The following is a 20,045-nucleotide window of genomic DNA, read 5'->3' on the forward strand; positions in this document are numbered from 1 at the left end:
GAGCAGGAGCCGCGCGGTGGATGCTGTCCCTCTGGTCGCTCGCTCCGACGAGAGCAGTTGGGCCTCGCCGTCTGTCGCCATGTCGCGACAGAGCACGCTGTACAGCTTCTTCCCCAAGTCTCCCGCGGGGCTGAGTAATGCCAGCAAGGCCCCGGTCAAGGCCTCAGGTGAAGGCGGCGCCGTCGCTGCCGCCGGGGCCTCCCCTTCCCCCAGCGAGGAGGTGGCCCGGAGCGAGGTCGGGCCTGGGCGCTCCGCGTCGCCGTCCGAGGCGAGGAACCTCAACGGAGGGCTGCGGAGGTCGACAGCTCCTGCGGATTCCTCCAGGTAGCGGGGTGGGGGCTCGGCGGCGAGACCACGGAGCTCAGGGAAGGGAGGCTCGCTTTGGGGGCCTGGGGAGAGTGCGGCCAGGCCCTGGGCTCGGAGGAGGTGGGGCTGCACACTGGGCTTGAAAGCCTGTCGGGGCTGAGTTTGTAGCCTTGGGGGTGTAGATGGTAAACAAGGTCGGAGGAAATGGGCTGCAGGAGGAGGGCGGGGGAGGGGAGACGCGCCGAGTTGGAAGGAAGAGGTTGGGGGTCTGGGTGGAGGAGAGGCATGGCTAGCTGCTCGGGATCCGGGGAGAATGGAGAGATGGGAACACCGGGGGTGAGTCGGAGAGAGGGAGGGGCTTTGCATGTTCCTCTTCGGGGTGCATACCCCGTACGAGGCAGGGGGTGGTGCCCGCCCGGGGTCAGGGAGGCGTGACGGGGGCAAAGGAGTGCCTGCGGGAGGGGGAACGAGCATTCTGCAGGGTGTGCGTGCGCGGCGTCCAGCGAGTGGGGGCCGGGAGGGGGCTTCCCCTTCAGAGCTGGGATAGTGAGTGGGGCTCCAGGAGACCTTCGGGGAACTCAGCTTGGCGTTTGGATAGGAGACTCCGACGCCAAGACGCTCTGGGCCCGCGGCCTGGTGGTTGAGCGTGTGTGTTGTGCGGGAGTTCGGCGTCGGGCGCCCCTCAGCCGAGCGCGCCGGAGGTGTGTCACCCCGCAAAACCGGGGCCTGATTGGTCCCCGCGAGGACTGCGAGCTGTAGGGACGGGACGGGGTTGGGGAGCAGAAAGTGCTGGGATCCGCCTGGGTTATCCCCTAGGTAGGTGGCATGTGCACCAAAACAAGTGAGAAATTGAGAATCTGTTAATTAGAAAAATATTTTAAATCCTCACCTGAGGATATTTTGTAATTGTTTTACAGAGAGAGTGAAAGGGAGGGAGGGAGAGAGGGAAACATCAGTGTGAGAAAGGGAGACACCCTGGCTGGTTGCCTCCTGCCCGCACCCTAACCAGGGCGAGAGCGAATCTGCAACCCAGGTAGGTACCTGCCTGAGACCGGGAATCAAACCCTTGACCTTTGGGTGCGCAGGCAGATGTCTGACCACTGAATAACACTGGCGAGGGTGAGAATCTTTTTTTTTTTTTTTTTAAGATTTAAAAAAAAATTGATTTCAGAGAGGAAGGGAAAGGGAGAGATAGAAACATCAATGATGTGAGAGAATCATTGATAGGCTGCCTTCTGCCCGCCCCCGGATCGAGCCCACAACCCGGATGTGTGCCCTGACTGGGAATTGAACTGTGACCTCCTGGTTCATAGGTCGATGCTCAACCACTGGACCACACTGGCCGGGCTAATTTTTATTAATTTAATTTTCCCCCCATCACTATTTATCTCTCCTGTACTACCTCCTCCACCTCCACCCACCCGAGAATCTATTTTGATACACGGGGATGTATGTGTCGAGTTGAAGGAAATATAATTTTATAAAATAGTGCATTATTTGTTGACGGTTCCATGGGAGGATGGGATACTGTAATTCTTTTGGAGTTGAGTGAGTCCGTAAATACTTGATCTGGCCCTGGGTAGCCATGTACCAACGGGATTGTGGGGAAGCCTGCCTGGAAGTGTCCTGTTTTCTGGGCAGTTCAGTGCTATTCCAGGGTTTGGCTGCCCTTTTGTCAGAGTAGAGGGTGATATTTTGAAAAGCTCACATTTACTGTATCCCAGGTGTTTTAGGCATAAAGTGTAATGGTAGCTATTGGAAAGTGTGAAGAAACAGGTTCAGGGGATATAAAGTGTCAACAAACATTCAAACCTGTAGATAATTTTTGTGAGTTTATTTGAGCCAAACTATCCACAATTGCCAGGAAGCAAAATCTCAACTGATTGAGATAATGCTCCAGAGAAGGACAATTTTGTACCTTATTTTATACATTGCAATTAAGAGAAGCACGTGGGTTACATGAAATCCATTGGTGAAAAATTAGGGAGATGGGAGAAAGCAAAGTGGGGAAACCTCTGGGATTGGGTAAAAAGCAAAATGACAGACACCTACTTCTTTTACATAGGTGGGTATAGAATAGTTAACAGTCAACAATTAACTCAAGCCTGGCCAGTGTGGCTCAGTGGTTGAGCGTGGACCATGTAACAAGAGGTCGTGGGTTAGATTCCCAATGGATTTTGGGCTCCATCCCAGGCAGGGGATGTGCAGAAGGCAGCCAATCGATGATCATGTTTTTCTCATTGATGTTTCTATCTCTCCCTCTCCCTGCCTTTCTCTCTAAAATCAATAAAAACATATTAAAAAACACACAAACAATTAACTCAATAACAATGGGGATTTGTGGTCTCCGCAGAGCGGTGCCTGTGCTTTGATTGGTCTGGAAAAAGAAAATTACTTTGACATTCCAAAGATAAGTTATTGTAGATGAAAAAAACAAACACCCCACAATAGACGACTCAGTTAAGCTATTGACCTTTATCAGGGAAGATACTGGCCTAGGACATGACTATCCATCATAAACTGCTTTTAGTTAAAAAATTTTAATTTCAGACCATCCTTTGTGGTTACTTGAGATCTCTGAGTTTGCAAGACTGCCACACAGGCCTTCCCTGAAGTTAGCATGTGGTCCCTTTTCCTCCATCAAAGAACTCCGAGATCCGAGAGTTGATTTGAAATGTCTTAAGTTTTTGATGTTCTACAGTTTTTTCCATAGTCCAAGTGTAATTATAGTGTTGCCCTCATTTAAGCAACTCTTTCGAAAGTTTATATAGTTGTGTGAAGAGTAGTAGGATGTGCCTCCTCAGAATATGCGTCTTTAGCATAAAAATTATTTTGCTCTGATTATTTTTGAGAAATAGACATAAGAGAAGCTAGAAGTTACTCGTCTGTACAGGAAATTTACATTTATAAAGGCAATCTCCATTTGTAAGGATATTTCCCTCTGTGTACCAGTAAGAAGGATGACTAAATTACAAGAAGCTGTTACTGGAGAAGGCACGACTTAAATCTGCATAACAACCTTACCCTTGTTAACTGTTCTTTTCCTGGTAACTTTCCTTAATTAACTGCCTCACAATCTTTCTTTTGTCTTTAACTGCAGGTGATATTTAAGGTGGTGACTTGGGCTGTCCCTGGGAGTTACTGAGTTTTCCTTAGTATCTCCCATGAATAGAGGAGGTCTGCATGTTAATAGCCTTTTGTTTACCTTTCTTTTGTTAATCTTTTATTACAGAAGGTTTCAGCCAAGAATACAGAAGGGTAGAAGGGACAAATATTTTTTCCTTCTCTACATATGCATCCTTCTTAACAGACAATTTACTTGAACATGAATAGATTCTTCCTGCATCCATGTTAAACAGACACATTTATTGTATGGTTGTGCTTTATGTATTGTGTAGGGAGAATATGCTATTTTTTCTTCAAATTATAGGAAAGTTTATTTAGAAAGTTATAGAGATAGTAGAAGTGAGCCACCTGGGCTGCATAGGCAGAAGAAGGGCCCTTGAACTTAGAGAGAGAAAGGCAAGGTAACACACCTGGGGGGACGGAGAGGGGAAAGGGAAAGTTAGAAGAGAGGGAGAGTGAGCCTATTTGTTTTTTGAGGTCTGACCTCAAATGTTAGTAAGGACCTCAGGAGACCTTTAAAAACATAGCATTATTTACACTTGACCTCCTACTATGGAGACCATTTCCACAGTATTTAAGAAAGATGGGCATTTGATACTAGATTTTAAAAAAAATTGTTCTTTAAATATTGATTATAGAGAGAAAGAGAGAGGGAAAACACTGATTTGTTGTTTTGCTTATTTATGCAATCATTGATTGATTGTAGTATGTGCTCTGACTGGGGATGCAACCCAGAACCTTGGTGTATTGGGATGATGCTTTAACCAACTGAGCTACGTGGCCAGGGCAGCTTGTGGTTTTCTGATACTAGGGTGATAGGCTTTATGGTTAAGTGGCTTTCTGCCTAAGTTAAGGGAAAGCCTGCTTGACTATGGGGAGGCTTGTAAACAAACCATTCCTCACAGTGATGCACAGTGATAAGGTCTTTGTCTCCTGTTAATTAATAGATATGTTAGTAAGGAAGAAGCTATGATAAGAACTTTGAATTGTACAGACAGAGCTTCCTGTTTGAAGATGACCCATGTGGTTAGCTTGGTGGCAATATTTATAAACTATAGGTAGCTATAGATTTCTATAAATTGAGAAAAGACTATATGTATTTATAAAGGCCTTTGAGACAAGTACTAGCTGAAGTTATGCTCCGGTTTCTTTGCCTACATATTTTGAAGAAAGGAACACATTAATTTCATGATTGGGTCTGAATAAGGTGGCCTCAATTGACTAATGATCACTTTCTAAAATGTCTAAAATGTTAATAAAATAAAATGTCTAGAATATTGTTTGTAATGTACTTATTCTAGTAGTTATTCAGTGAAAACCTTTTAGCAGGGTTTAGTATTTGAGCAGGGTTTACCAGCTTTGTGGCCTCTACATCACTGAGGGGCTCTTCTGTAGTCTGTTAGCTAGATTCTTCTCTCTTCTCTCCCCTTTCTCTTCTCCCTTTCGCAGGAAGTTTTCAGGGCTAAATCAGTTTTTGTGGAGACGGAATCTATTTTGCTTCTGTAGGCATCTGCACTCTATATTTTGGGCACTTATCTGTTGACTTTTCCCCCATAAAACTAGATTTTTAATAGCAGGTGGGCAATAGTGTGCTAGGTAGCTTTTGTAGTGTTTGGAATATAAAAGAGCTTAACTAAAGAGCACAAGCAAAGTCTAATGAGGTAATAGTTAATATAATTAGCAAATTACATAGTGGGCATGTTTGGTATTTTATTAATAAATACGGTGGCCAGTTCCTGACATATACCATATTGGACTATAGGTATGATTTGTAATTTGGAGAGTAATATGTATATTGAGTCTATACCTTTTTCTTGCCATCAACATTCTACCAAAGATTCTGAGGAAGTTTCTCATCTTAATACCAGAATTCATTATACTTGTGTTTGGCTTATGTCTTATGTATTGTGATATTTGCTTATTGTTTAAAAAAATAACTTGAAAATTTGGTTTTGAAAACTCATTAAGTCTAGAATTTCTATGCTTGAATGTTAATGCCAGAAGACTTCAGAGGAGTTTTAACAATACCTTCCTTAGAATTGTTTATTCATAGGTAATTCCCTTTAATGAAACTTAACCAAATATTAACCAAGTTATGTATTTCCTTTTGGCAACAGTTCTTGTGACTTCTCACCAGGTGATTTGGTTTGGGCCAAGATGGAGGGTTATCCCTGGTGGCCTTGCCTGGTTTACAACCACCCTTTTGATGGAACATTCATCCGTGAGAAAGGGAAGTCTGCCCGAGTTCATGTACAGTTTTTTGATGACAGCCCAACAAGGGGATGGGTTAGCAGAAGGCTATTAAAGCCATATACAGGTAAGAGAGTCACTTTGAAGAGTGAGAGTGTATGTGTGTTTGTGTGTGTATGTAAGTATGAAAATGACAGAGCCCATACATGTGAAGTGTCAGCATCTCTCATACAGTGAAGTTAAGTGTATTTTATTTCAACGAATTGTAGGAGTGGTGGGGCAAAGGTTTTAGCATGGGAAAAGGATTAAGATGCATCTGCTCTTCAACTAGTTGGTGTGTGGAGTGGAATATTTGTGTCCTATAAGTGACTTATAGCAATATCATTCCCCCTTCCTCCCTTTTAAATATATTTTTATTGATTTCAGAGAGGGAGAGAAACATCAATGATGAGAATTATTGATGGGCTGCTTCCTGCACGCCCCCTACTGCCCTGACTGGGGATAGAACTGTGGCCTCCTTGTTCATAGGTCAACACTCAACCACTGATCCACACTGGCTGGGCATATCATGCCCTTAAAGGAAAGTTGATATCATAATTGGATCTTATGATTTGGACCAAAATATCAAATTCAGACATGAAAAGAGTAAATTAAACAGTATGCTCATCTTAAAGGATGAAAAAGAAAGGCAATGCAATCAGGATACATAGCAGATGAACGGCATTCTCTAGGACAAATGGAGATGTATGCTTACCTGGTCTTCAAAATCCTTACTTATGCCCTGGCCGGGTAGCTCAGTTGGTTAGACCATGGTCCTGATACACCAAAGTTGCTGGTTTGATCCCCGGTCAGGGCACATACAAGAAATAACCAATGAATGCATATATATGTGGAACAACAAATCAGTGTTTGTTTCTCTCTCTCTCTCTTTCTCTCTCTCTCTCTCTCTCTTCCTCTCCCCCACTTCTCCCTCCCCCTCCCCCTCTCCTTCTTTCCTTCCTTCCTTCCTTCCTTCCTTCCTTCCTTCCTTCCTTCCTTCCCTCTTTCTGTCTCAATTAAAAAAAAAAAAAAAAGTTAGAAAAAAGTCCTCACCAGTGAGCACATCTGAGTTCACTTTCATATCAAACTTCTGGAACTTGAACTTTCTCTTCTCAGGTCCAGCCATATTTCACAGATACCAGCAGACTACAAGTGTGTAGCTTCACTTGGGTTAGTTGTGTGCACCCTGTTAAATCTCTTGAATTATATAGCGCATGCATAGTAGGATTGCATAACACAGTGACTATACACTCAAGCATGAACAAGTCTTTATCCTCAGAATTTCCAAGCTAGGACTTTTTTTTAGAGAGGGAGAGAGAGACAGAGAAACATCGATATGAGAGAGACATTGATCAGTTGCCTTGCCCATGCCCCAAGCGGGGCTTGAACCTGCAACCTGGGTATGCATCCCAACTGGGAATCGAACCCACCTTTGGTGTACAGAATGATACTCCAACCAACTGAATCATACTGGCTGGGGCCAGCCTAGGACATCTTTGAACTCATTGTTTTGGAATCAGAAGAGACAAGAAGATTAAATAAGGCCCAACAATTTGGGCAGCTTGTGAATTGCAAGACCATATCTTCCCTAACCAAGGACACTTGAGAGCAAATGGTTTGTTTGTACCCTCCTTCCTAACCAGAAAATACATAGCTTAAGTCACCCTGGCCTGGGAAAATAGAAAACAAAGACTCAAGGCCATTTGTGTCAGCTAAACCCAAGGACAGATGAAGTTGGGGAATAAAACCCCCATTAAAGCCAGAGAGACCTAAGATATAAGTAAAACAGGCCAAACAATTATCCAAAACACCCCAATATACTCATTTTGATGCATCAGCATATTAAAAATGCATCTGGAAAGCTGATGAATAGTCTACTAAAAAAAAAAGATAAAAAGCCTTCAGGATAAAGAATCAATGTGGACTCATACAAGAGCACACCTGTGGCCCTTCCCAGGCATGAACTTTTTATTTCTAAGGGTCCCCATGAGACTTGTAGCCAAAGGAGCAGTGGGCAGCGGCAGCTTGACTTGGGGCTCACCACCTGATCCTGTCTTCAAGACCTCCTTTTCTCTGACTTCTTCCCAGTGAGCTAAAGCAGGAAATTTAGTCTGTTCCACTAATTTGCTGTACCATCTCGGTCAACCAAAGTAATTTCTTAAAAAAATTTTTTTTAAATTGACTTTTAGAAAAAGGAAGGGAGAGAGAAAGAAATATCAATGTCAGAGAGAAACATCAATCAGTTGCCTTCCGTATGCACCCCAACAAAGGATCGAACCTGAAACCTGGTATGTGCCCTGACTTGGAATCAAGCCTGCCATCTTTTGGTGTATGGGAGACGCTCCAACCAACTGAGCCACAGTGGCCAGGGCCAAAGTAATTTATTTCTGATACTGTTTACTCATATAAAATGAGTGAGTTGGACCCTATGTTGAATGAGGTTTTTTTCCAGGAGTAATTTTGAGATTCTAAACACAGCTTTGGCAAATGAATTTAGATAGGTGAGGAGTGAATACAACTTTGGGGAAAGTTCAGAGCCTCTTTCCAAATGAATTAGATTGTTGCAATTTGTAGGTTTGGTTCAGCTTTTTAGAGAAATGGGAAACCAGCTTTATTTTAGGCAGCCCATAAAAGTTGCTAAGTCCATGAAAATTTAGGATGTCCTATTAGTTTTAGTATACAGAAAGAAGGAAATAATGTGAAGTTTGGATCTCTTATTTAGATTCAGGTTTGTTTTTAAATTATAGTTATTAGTTATGCTTGGGCAGAAAGAAACACATTCCTAGTTATGACTCCTGGAAAAGAACTAATTTGTACCATTAGACTAGTGATCTTCTGCATTTAACCTTTTTGCTCAGTGAATATTACAGCTTTAAAAAAAAAAGTTTTTATTGATTTCAGAGGAAGGGAGAGGGAGAGATGGAAACTTCAATGATAAGAATCACTGATAGGGTGCCTCCTGCATGCCCCCACACTGGGCACCAAGCTTGCAACCCGGACATGTGCCCTGATCGGGAATTGAACCGTGACCTGCTGGTTCATAGGTCGACGCTCAACCAGAGCCATGCTGGCCAGGCAGGGTAAACTTATTTTTAATATCATAGCTTCATTTAACAGACAGTATGTGTAGTCTTTGCGTTCCTGAAGTAATTTTTTTTAAAAAGTGTCTCAAAACAAACCCCTTTACATCTCATGCCTCACTTGAAGAGGTATACCTTACCTGTTTGTTTAGGCTATAGTCCCAGGTCATTAGAAGAGACTACGTGGTCCTGGGTGATACAAGTGCAAGGAAGTAAAATAGGTAATTTCAGTTTCATTGGTAGTTTTACCCTGAAGATAACTTCCTTGTGGGCTTTATTGATCTAGCTATATTAATAAAAATAATGGTATAGTAAAAGTTATACTTGATTGTTGTTATTCTTGTTCATTTGGGCAGGTGTTGTAGGTTGAACCAACTATCTAGCCAACAATTCTTATTTATAAATATATATTTTTAGGTTCAAAATCAAAGGAAGCCCAGAAAGGAGGTCATTTTTACAGTGCAAAGCCTGAAATACTCAGAGCAATGCAACGTGCAGATGAAGCCTTGACTAAAGATAAGATTAAGAGGCTTGAATTGGCAGTGTGTGATGAGCCCTCAGAACCAGAGGAGGAAGAAATGGAGGTGAGACATTGCAAACAGTTATTTCTGCTAGGAGAATGATGGAAAAGGGGTGGCACATTAAAGTGACATTCTCTTGCTTTACATCATGCACACATACGTCTATGCTTCCCTGGATTGTAGGGTAAGTTAGATTACATAGTCTCTGCAGCCCAGCACCTCATTATATTAGCGTCCTCAAGCCTCTGGAAGACACATGCTACAAGAGGTGGCAATAAGTAGAGAGCTAGGGCCAGTAAGGAGGTAGTGATAAAATTGGTCATGGTGTCCGATAGTGAGCTTAGGAAATTCATTAAATCATTTACATGCTCTAATACTTTTTGTTGTATTTTGGATTAATAAGGATAGAGGTTGAGTAACCTTGAAGTACAACCTTGGTTTCAGATGTTAATGGTCATTATTTGATGGAATTAAATCCAGTTAAGAAAACGAACAAGTAATTTGTTCATTTAAAACAAATAACTTGTCCATTTAAAACATTTTCTAATTTAGTAAATGAATGAGGTATGTGTTTAAAAGAGATGCATCTATAAGCTTGATTTTTGTTTTATTCTGTTTTATAGATGAGGGAATATGTGAGTTAACATAATGAGTATTTTAAGAGAAATGAAAGAAAAGTTTTTTTTTTGTTTTTTTTTTTAAAAATATATTTTATTGATTTTTTACAGAGAGGAAGGGAGAGGGATAGAGAGCTAGAAACATCGATGAGAGAGAAACATCGATCAGTCGCCTCCTGCACACCTCCCACTGGGGATGTGCCCGCAACCAAGGTACATGCCCTTGACCGGAATCGAACCTGGGACCCTTCAGTCCGCAGGCCAACACTCTATCCACTGAGCCAAACCGGCTAGAGCGAAAGAAAAGTTTTTAATTTTAATTTTGAGGTTGAGACCAGGGGGTCATAACATTAATCAGGTTTAGAACTGGATGGATAGTAACTACAGAAATCACATAGCCTTATGCATGTGATAGAGATCCACAAGTAGATGTGCTTTGCCTAAGAAGATACTGTTGGTTTGTGGAAGATCAAGGGGCCTAGAGTCAGTGTAGATTACTTACTGCTTTATTATACGAAAGAATATATAAAAGAGGCCCAGTTGGTTGGAGTGTCGTCCTGTACATCAAAAGGTTGTGAGTTTAATTCTCAGTTGGTACATACCTAGGTGGTGGTTTTTTTTTCTTTTTTAAATACATTTTTATTAATTTCATGGAGGAACAGAGAGGGAGAGAGAGAGAAGCAACAATGATGAGAGAGAATCATTAATTGGCTGTCTCCTGCACGCCCCCTACTGGGGATTGAGCCCACTACCTGGGCATGTGCCCTGACTGGGTATTGAACCGTGACCTGGTTCATAGGTTGCCGGTCAATCACTGAGCAACACCGGCCGGCTAGGTTGTAGGTTTGATTCCCGGTCGGGGTGTGTAAGGGAGGCAGATTGATAAATGTTTCTCTCCCCCTTACTCTCTGTGAACATATCCTTTGGTGAGGATTGAAAAAAAAAGTATATAAAACAGTAAACAAACATCTTAATATGTTTATCTGTTGAAGAGGAAACCCTGGAAGATAAACAGAGGGAGACTTAAAGATTTTATTTCTACAGCTGACTAATGAATACATCATTTATGGGCATTTGTGATATATATGGTCATGCTTCATCACTATTGTATAGGGTAGAGCTGTCATGACAGAATTGCTTAATCTTGTAGTGTGATACTTGTTTTAATGTTAGGTGAAACAAATCGATATTCCTTAAAGAGAATTGTTTCTCATTTTTGAAGGTTAGTTTTTGTGGAGAGCGGCCACAGCATTTGGACAGGTTCAAGCCTCAGACTGATGAGAGGGCATGGTCCTCTTGTGGCAAAGCCACATATAAGTCCCAGCTTGGAGGGCAAAGCCCTCCCAGCACAATTAAAGACTCGGCTTATAGGCTGTGTCATTGTTTCCTCATCCAGGTGCAGTGGTCCACCTGGCCCCAACTATATTCTCTTGTCTGTTTTTAATCCTTCACTGCCCCCCCCGCACCCCCCTCAGGTTCACCACTGGCCGTGCTGGATGCAGTTCATGTGGCACCCGGCTTTGCCACAAGTTTTTCTCTTGGTATGTGAGAGCTATTCACAGCAGTATTGTACTTTTCCAAATTTGGCTTTGTTTTTACATGCTCTTTCCTTGCCTGCCAGGTAGGTGCAACTTATACATCAGATAAGAATGAAGAAGATAATGAAATTGAGAGCGAAGAGGAAGTGCGGCCTAAGGTGCAAGGATCTAGGCGAAGTAGCCGCCAAATTAAAAAACGGAGAGTCATATCAGACTCTGAGAGTGACAACGGTGGCTCTGATGTGGAATTCAAGCCAGATGCTAAGGAGGAAGGAAGCAGTGATGAAATAAGCAGTGGAGTTGGGGATAGTGACAGTGAAGGCCTGCATAGCTTTGTCAAAGTTGCTCCAAAGCGGAAGAGAATGGTGACTGGAAACGGCTCTCTTAAAAGGAAAAGTTCAAGGAAGGAAATGCCCCCTATCAGTAAACGAGCAACTGGCATTTCCTCAGAAACCAGGAGTACTTTGTGTGCTTTCTCTGCCGCTCAAAATTCTGAATCCCTAGCCCACAATAGTGGAAGATGTGATGATAATAGTCGCCCAGCTGTCTGGTATCATGAAACTTTAGAATGGCTCAAGGAGGAAAAGAGAAGAGATGTACACAGGAGGCGACCCGATCATCCAGATTTTGATGCATCTACACTCTATGTGCCTGAGGATTTCCTTAATTCCTGTACTCCTGGGATGAAGAAGTGGTGGCAGATTAAGTCTCAGAACTTTGATCTTGTCATATTTTATAAGGTGGGGAAGTTTTATGAGCTGTACCACATGGATGCTCTTATTGGAGTCAGTGAACTAGGGCTGGTATTCATGAAAGGCAACTGGGCCCATTCTGGTTTCCCTGAAATTGCATTTGGCCGGTACTCAGATTCTCTGGTTCAGAAGGGCTATAAAGTAGCACGGGTGGAACAGACTGAGACCCCAGAAATGATGGAGGCAAGATGCCGAAAGATGGCACATATATCTAAGCATGATAGAGTGGTGAGGAGGGAGATTTGTAGGATCATTACTAAGGGTACACAGACGTACAGTGTGCTGGAAGGTGACCCCTCTGAGAACTACAGTAAGTATCTTCTTAGCCTTAAAGAAAAAGAGGAAGATACTTCTGGCCACACTCGTGTATATGGTGTATGCTTTGTTGATGCCTCACTGGGAAAGTTTTTCATAGGTCAGTTTTCAGATGATCGCCATTGCTCAAGGTTTAGGACTCTTGTGGCACATTATCCTCCAGTACAAGTCTTATTTGAGAGAGGAAATCTCTCAACAGAAACCAAGATGATCCTGAAGGGTTCATTATCCTCTTCTCTTCAGGAAGGTCTGATACCAGGCTCCCAGTTTTGGGATGCAGCCAAAACTTTGAGAACTCTTCTTGAAGAAGGATATTTTAAAGAAAAGTTAAATGAGGACAGTGGGGTGGTATTACCCCACGTGCTTAAAGGTATGACTTCAGAGTCTGATTCTATTGGGTTGACACCAGGAGAGAAGAGTGAATTGGCCCTCTCTGCTCTAGGTGGTTGTGTCTTCTACCTCAAAAAATGCCTTATCGATCAGGAGCTTTTATCAATGGCTAATTTTGAAGAATATATTCCCTTGGATTCTGACATGGTCAGTGTTATAAGACCTGGTGCTATTTTTTCTAAAGTCAATCAACGAATGGTGCTAGATTCTGTGACATTAAACAACTTGGAGATTTTTCTGAATGGAACAAACGGTTCTACTGAAGGTACCCTACTAGAGAAGATTGATACTTGCCATACTCCTTTTGGTAAGCGGCTCCTAAAGCAGTGGCTGTGTGCCCCACTGTGTAACCCTTTTGCTATCAATGATCGTTTAGATGCTATCGAAGACCTAATGTTTGTGCCTGACAAAATCACTGAGGTTGTAGATCTTTTAAAGAAGCTTCCAGACCTTGAGAGGCTATTGAGTAAAATTCATAATGTTGGGTCTCCGTTGAAGAGCCAGAACCACCCAGATAGCAGGGCTATAATGTATGAAGAAACTACATACAGCAAAAAAAAGATTATTGATTTCCTTTCTGCTCTGGAAGGATTCAAAGTAATATGTAAAATTATAGGGATTATGGAAGAAGTCATTGATGACTTTAAGTCTAAAATTCTTAAGCAGGTCATTACTCTGCAGACAAAAAATCCTGAAGGTCATTTTCCTGATTTAACTGTAGAACTGAACCGATGGGATACAGCCTTTGACCATGAAAAGGCTAGAAAGACTGGAGTGATTACTCCCAAAGTAGGATTTGACTCTGATTATGACCAAGCTCTTGCTGACATAAAAGAAAATGAGCAGAGCCTCTTGGAATACTTGGAGAAACAGCGCAGTCGAATTGGCTGTAGAACCATAGTCTATTGGGGAATTGGTAGGAACCGTTACCAGTTGGAAATTCCAGAGAATTTCACCACCCGTAATTTGCCAGAAGAATATGAGTTGAAATCCACCAAGAAGGGCTGTAAACGATACTGGACCAAAACTATTGAGAAGAAGTTGGCTAATTTGATAAATGCGGAAGAACGGAGAGATGTATCATTGAAAGACTGCATGCGACGACTATTCTATAACTTTGATAAAAATTACAAGAATTGGCAGGCTGCTGTAGAATGCATCGCAGTGTTGGGTAAGATTTTCAACAAGCTTCTAAGGCTTTGGTTAGTAAAGTTCTGTGTTCCAGTTGTGCATTAAAATTTAAGCCCATTGGAGAGTCCCCATTGATGTATATCCCTAAAACACAAGGTTATATATCCTTTGACAAGTATAAAATATACTTGCCCTTTTACTAGGCAAAATGAGTAGGTTGGCCATAGTCATGTAAGTTGTTCACTGGAAACTTATTAGTAGCCTTCTGGCCTTCAGCCTTAAAAAGATTTTTTTTTTGGTGTTAATCTTCATCTGAGGATATTTTTCCACTGATTTTGAGAGAGAATGAGAGGGAGGGAGGAAGAAAAACGGATTTGAGAGGGAGACACATTGATTGGTTGGCTTCCATACATGCCCTGACGGAATTGAACCCAGGCCATTCTGGTGCATGGGCCAACGCGCTAACCCTTGAGCACCACTGGCCAGGTTTGAGACAATTTCCATTTTCATGAATACCGTTTTTAATCTATTTTTTGTTGCATTAATTTAAAACTATCCCTTAACCCATCACTTAATTTTTTTCATGACTTTTGCATTTTCTGTTTTTCAGTGAATCTTGACATGCCTTTTTAAAAGATTTTAATCTTTCCTTTTTCTTAGCCCAAATTGTCACTTTCCTATGATTTCTAAGAGCCCTAATTTATGTATTTGTAATTCTATAATAGCTTCATAAATTTTTCTTTGTATTTCATGGCCAACTTATTGGAGCCCTACTGTTTAGGGGTGTTTTTTGTGTGTTTAAAAAATATAGCTACCAGTTTACCTAAATTTGTAGCATAATTGTGATCTGAACCCAACTGTCAGAAATAGAATAGTGTATTTTTGTATTGTGTGTGCCACATTTTTTCCTTAAGCCAATACAGTTTCAAACAGTTTGGTGGGTATATTAAAATCCTTCCTTTCCCTGGCCTGTGTGGTTCAGCTGGTTGCAGTGTTGTCCTGTGCACTGAAGGATCATGGGTGGGAGGCAACCTATTAATGTTTCTCTTTCTCTCCTTCTCCCTTCCTCTCTCTCAAATCAACTAAAAGAAAAATCCTCCCTCAGTACAGGTGTTCAAAATTGGTAAATTAATTTTCTTACAATTGTACCTATGTCTGAATGTTCTGCTTCTCCCCAAAAGTGATAATTTAGCTTCAGAATTATAAAGTCCATAATGAAGCCACATACTATAACAGATAACACTCAGGAACAGTTAATGAAAGGATGGTATTGTGCTGTTAGTGATAATGATGTCACCACTGTTTGTCTAAACTGGAAGGAAGTAGAACATACCACCCCCACTGAAAAAGCATTTTTGGAAGACATTTTATAGAAGTTGGGTTTTGATTATCAAGAAACCTCAAAAGTGATGAACCTCACTCTGACTTTTTCTTTAACAGATGTCTTATTGTGCCTGGCTAACTATAGTCGAGGGGGTGATGGTCCTATGTGTCGTCCAGTAGTTCTATTACCAAAAGAAGACACTCCTGTCTTCTTAGACCTTAAAGGGTCCCGTCATCCCTGCATTACGAAGACTTTTTTTGGAGATGACTTTATTCCTAATGACATTCTAATAGGCTGTGAGGAGAAAGAGGAAGAAAATGGCAAAGCTTCTTGTGTGCTTGTTACTGGACCTAACATGGGAGGCAAGTCTACACTCATGAGACAGGTAAACTGACTTCAGGTTTTGCTAAAGAAAGTTATTTATAACAGTTTAAGAATGAATGTATTAACATATTTAGGCCATCCTTTTCCAAATACCACATGAATTACATAGGACTCAATCAGTGACTTAAAGGGAAACTCATTGTGGTATATAAAATTGAGAATTGTCTTTTTCTCATGAACCAGATATCTATCTGCCTGATGTTAAGGGAAGAATACATTAAAAAGGCAAGGGAGATTTTAGGTCATGGTTTCTTTATAAGATTTTTGATTTGAATTAATAGATGCATATAATGAATGAAAATTATGCAAATGTTTCAGGCAAGCCCTTCAATTAGACTTATAGGAATTCTTACGAAAGAACCATGACAGACTTAGACAGAAAACCAAATAAAATTTGTGACCTAGTAACTGTTGGGAACTGCTTTTAGGGAAGACAAATATATTTTTGTCTTTACACCAGGGATTGGCCTATGTGATAATTTACATTTTTAATGGGTTGTAGAAAAAATGAGTATGTGACAAAGACATTGAGCCCTTGACAGAAATGTTTGCTGACCCTCCTGCTCTCCTGTACTATATTATACTTACGTTCACCAAATTTGCTAACTAGAGAGACATTCAGTGTAGTATAGTGGTTTTCAACCTTAAAAAAAGTGGACAGCCGAAACCGGTTTGGCTCGGTGGATAGAGCGTCGGCCTGCGGACTGAAAGGTCCCAGGTTCGATTCCGGTCAAGGGCATGTACCTGGGTTGTGGGCACATCCCCAGTGGGAGATGTGCAGGAGGCAGCTGATCGATGTTTCTCTCTCATCGATGTCTCTAACTCTCTATCTCTCTCTCCCTTCCTCTCTGTAAAAAATCAATAAAATTAAAAAAAAAAAATAGACAACTTCATTAATTTGCATGTCATCCTTGTATAAGGACCATGCTAATCTATTGTTTCAATTTTAGTATCTGTTGCCAAAGCACTTTTATTTTTAATTTAAAAAAATCAGATCACTTAGAGTTGAACAAAAATGTACAGGGAGGATTCCATCCTCTGAAATGAATTCATTTGGTTTGGAATTGGTTCTAGGCATTGGTAGTTTAAAGATCGTATAGCCAGAGTTGAGAATCAACTAGTGTTGTGGGTTAATATACAAGCTCTGAGATTTTAAAGTCAGTCAGGCCCCTAAGCCATTTTTTGCCTTCTAAGCCTCACTTTTCCTACTTAGGATTTTGAAAATTTTTCTTTTTTTATAGTGTTTGACTCTTCCTACATGATGTTTCTTAGGAAAGATTGTTTAGCTTGGCTTATTGTCTTTTGTGTATCAATAGAGATATATTTCTCTGTATGTCTGTTTATCTTATGATATTCTTTAAACCAGTTATATCTTTTCCTCCCTCATTCACAGGCTGGCCTATTAGCTGTAATTGCCCAGATGGGTTGTTACGTACCTGCTGAAGTGTGTAGGCTTACACCAATTGATAGAGTGTTTACTAGACTTGGTGCCTCAGACAGAATAATGTCAGGTGAGGTTTTTTTTATTTTTCTGTGTAAGGCTTGTTATTTTATTATTTTTTTTGGTGTTATGTGAAGCAGAATGCTTTCAGGCTATTCAATTAGTAAATTACTCTTAAGTAATTTCTTGAAATTAAACTGGACAGCTCATGATACATTTGAATAATATGAATTTAAAAGATGAATTTACTGTTGCAGTAGGATTCTTAAAATGATCACCCATTTGTTTTTTCCCCCCAAGGTGAAAGTACATTTTTTGTTGAATTGAGTGAAACTGCCAGTATACTTACACATGCAACAGCACATTCTCTGGTGCTGGTGGATGAATTAGGTAAGACATTAAAATTTCCATCTGAAGGGCTATCTTTAAAACAAATTTTTAAAAACAGTATTAATGGACTCACTTTGTACCATAGACCCACAACTGGAGATGAGCTAATGTGAAAAGTCTGATTATTAAATTTCTTAATCCTATTCAAATTTAGTTGTGATAATACGGAGATAATGAGACTATTTAAGGAGAACAGAAAGTTTCTGAAGATCTGTGATACTTGAGCAGTGCCACTCCAAGGGCTAAGAGACCTATTTGGCTAACCCTATTTGGCCTAAATACAGAAAACTTAACCGATGTATCCTGATTTTTTTTTTTGCATTACTTTGTAATTTATGCTTATTTTACTTTCACAGGAAGAGGTACTGCAACATTTGATGGGACAGCAATAGCAAGTGCAGTTGTTAAAGAACTTGCTGAGAATATAAAGTGTCGTACATTATTTTCTACCCACTATCATTCATTAGTTGAAGATTATTCTCAAAACGTTGCAGTGCGCTTAGGACACATGGTATGTGCAAACTGCTTTTTCAGAAGTTGATTAGGTTTCTGAGAGAATCAAATTGGATACTTCCATTGCTAGCATGTGAATGTAATATTTCTCATTTTTAGGCATGCATGGTAGAAAATGAATGTGAAGATCCCAGTCAAGAGACTATTACCTTCCTTTATAAATTCATTAAGGGAGCTTGTCCTAAAAGCTATGGCTTTAATGCAGCAAGGCTTGCTAATCTTCCAGAGGAGGTTATTCAAAAGGGACATAGAAAAGCAAGAGAATTTGAGAAGACGACTCATTCACTAAGATTATTTCGGTAATTATAATTGGATATAATTTTGCTATGCAGCTGACCTTATTAAAACAATAAAGAGGGATGGATTGATGCAGTGTGGGAAATGTGAACTAACCCCCCCCCCCCTTTTTTTTTAATTTTAAGGGAAGTTTGCCTGGCTAGTGAAAGGTCGACTCTAGATGCTGAAGCTGTCCATAAGTTGCTGACTTTGATTGATGAATTATAGACTACAACAGAAGCTTTGAGTTGGCTTTTTTGACAAAGGTGGTAAATTCAGACAACATTATGATCTAATAAACTTTATTTTTTAAAAATGACCATTTTTCCATTTTCTTTCTAGGAAATTAAACCCTTTTAATTCTTACCTACCTTCTACATAATGGTTATTGAATACTTCACAATATATTAAGTCTAGATGTTATGGTACATGCATACACTTTCAGGCTGTTTATACCCACTGTCACCAATACACATAAATGGGGGAGGGAAGCTATGAAACTGTATAGGGCTGTATATATACTTGTCTCAGCTTAATGCAGGAAATTGTTTTAATTTCCAGCAGTTTGTCTAAACTGTTCAAAAAAAAACAAAACAAAAACTATGAACAGAGTTCAAATACAGGACTGTTTTGAAGAGACTTTCTAAAGTGTACTTTAAAACATAGTAGTTTTTACCTTTCACAAAACTGAGTTACAAGAATACTTTTGTTTTACAGTGCATCCCTTCCTAGGAAGTCTCATTAAAACACTCACTTTTCTAAGGGTGATTTTGAATGCTGCACAGGGAAGGGAAGGAAATAATAGTCTTAACTTTCTTAAAGGATACCAGAAACATTGCTGGATATAATTTAAGATTAGTGTTTTCTCTTTCATAGAAAGAACGTACATACTGGGACATGAGTACAGTTACAGCAAGTCTAGGTGTGCTAACAAAACAGGGCACATTCAAGTACAATAAGATTTTGCTTGAAATTAAAAAACAAACTACATGAGATTAAAGCATTAAAATCATATTTCTCAATCTGAATACATGTTAAAAAAAATCAAAAGTAACGCAGAAGTGCTAGCTCACATTTTTTACCATATTACAAAAAGCAATTGGTACCCATGTCCATAAAGGCAGCAACAAAGCTGCTTGTCTATTGATGAGAGTACTACTGCAAATTGGACTGCATTCAATGCTAGTTGTAAAAACACCAGCTTTTTTCAGAAGTTGGTATCTGTACAAAATTGCAGCTTTTTTTTTTTTTTTTTCCCACTTCTGTCCCTACAAATGTCTTTACACAGTAATGCTAAAACACCCAGCTTTGAGATCCTGAGTCAATATATTGCCACTTTCTTTTTGGTAGCTTGAGCTTCATAGTGTCAACTGACCTCATGTATCCATTTTTAATACAGTCTCTTCCTGTAGCATGGGCAAATACTAAATCTTCTTCCAAAAATGTTTTAAGTTATGATGTTAGAATGGCAGAACTTTTTCTTTAGGGAAGGAATTCAGTTGTGCTGCAATGTATTAGATTCTATAGGTGGAGCAGAGTCATATAGTGTATCTGTATCATGTGTAGGCTCACCAGCTAATGTACAAGGATTAGACAGTGTTCCAGCACCACAGTCACAGAAAAACCTAAAGCAAAATGAAAACCCAAAAATTAGGAGGGGGGATAACTGGGTAATAGAATAGGCAAGAAGGGGGAGGGGAGCATAATTGGGT

General features: G+C 40.5%; 2 protein-coding genes across 3 annotated transcripts in view; one reads left to right on the top strand and one right to left on the bottom strand.

Annotated features, from left to right (window-relative positions):
* The first annotated feature begins 7 nt into the window (after nucleotides 1-7).
* On the top strand, nucleotides 8-18,652 carry MSH6 (mutS homolog 6). 2 transcript variants are annotated; one of them, XM_014538481.1, is made up of 10 exons: nucleotides 8-324; nucleotides 5,547-5,749; nucleotides 9,159-9,325; nucleotides 11,501-14,045; nucleotides 15,446-15,714; nucleotides 17,107-17,224; nucleotides 17,455-17,544; nucleotides 17,901-18,055; nucleotides 18,157-18,356; nucleotides 18,480-18,652. In XM_014538481.1, the coding sequence occupies exons 1-10, from the start codon at nucleotides 80-82 to the stop codon at nucleotides 18,559-18,561; spliced, it is 4,074 nt and encodes a 1,357-aa protein (XP_014393967.1). In that variant the 5' UTR covers nucleotides 8-79; the 3' UTR covers nucleotides 18,562-18,652. The 2 variants fall into 2 exon arrangements, with proteins under 2 accessions (XP_014393967.1, XP_005864868.1); XM_005864806.2 differs by having other exon boundaries at nucleotides 5,550-5,749.
* FBXO11 (F-box protein 11) overlaps nucleotides 18,619-20,045 on the bottom strand; it is a 33,074-nt gene continuing 31,647 nt past the window's right edge. Inside the window, exon 22 of the mRNA XM_005864808.2 lies at nucleotides 18,619-19,958. Within this exon, the coding sequence (XP_005864870.1) occupies nucleotides 19,829-19,958 (130 nt within the window). The 3' untranslated portion in view covers nucleotides 18,619-19,828. The remainder of the gene's footprint in view (nucleotides 19,959-20,045) is intronic.

Source organism: Myotis brandtii, unplaced genomic scaffold (assembly GCF_000412655.1).
Source record: "Myotis brandtii unplaced genomic scaffold, ASM41265v1 scaffold191, whole genome shotgun sequence".
Classification (NCBI taxonomy): Eukaryota; Metazoa; Chordata; class Mammalia; order Chiroptera; family Vespertilionidae; genus Myotis; species Myotis brandtii.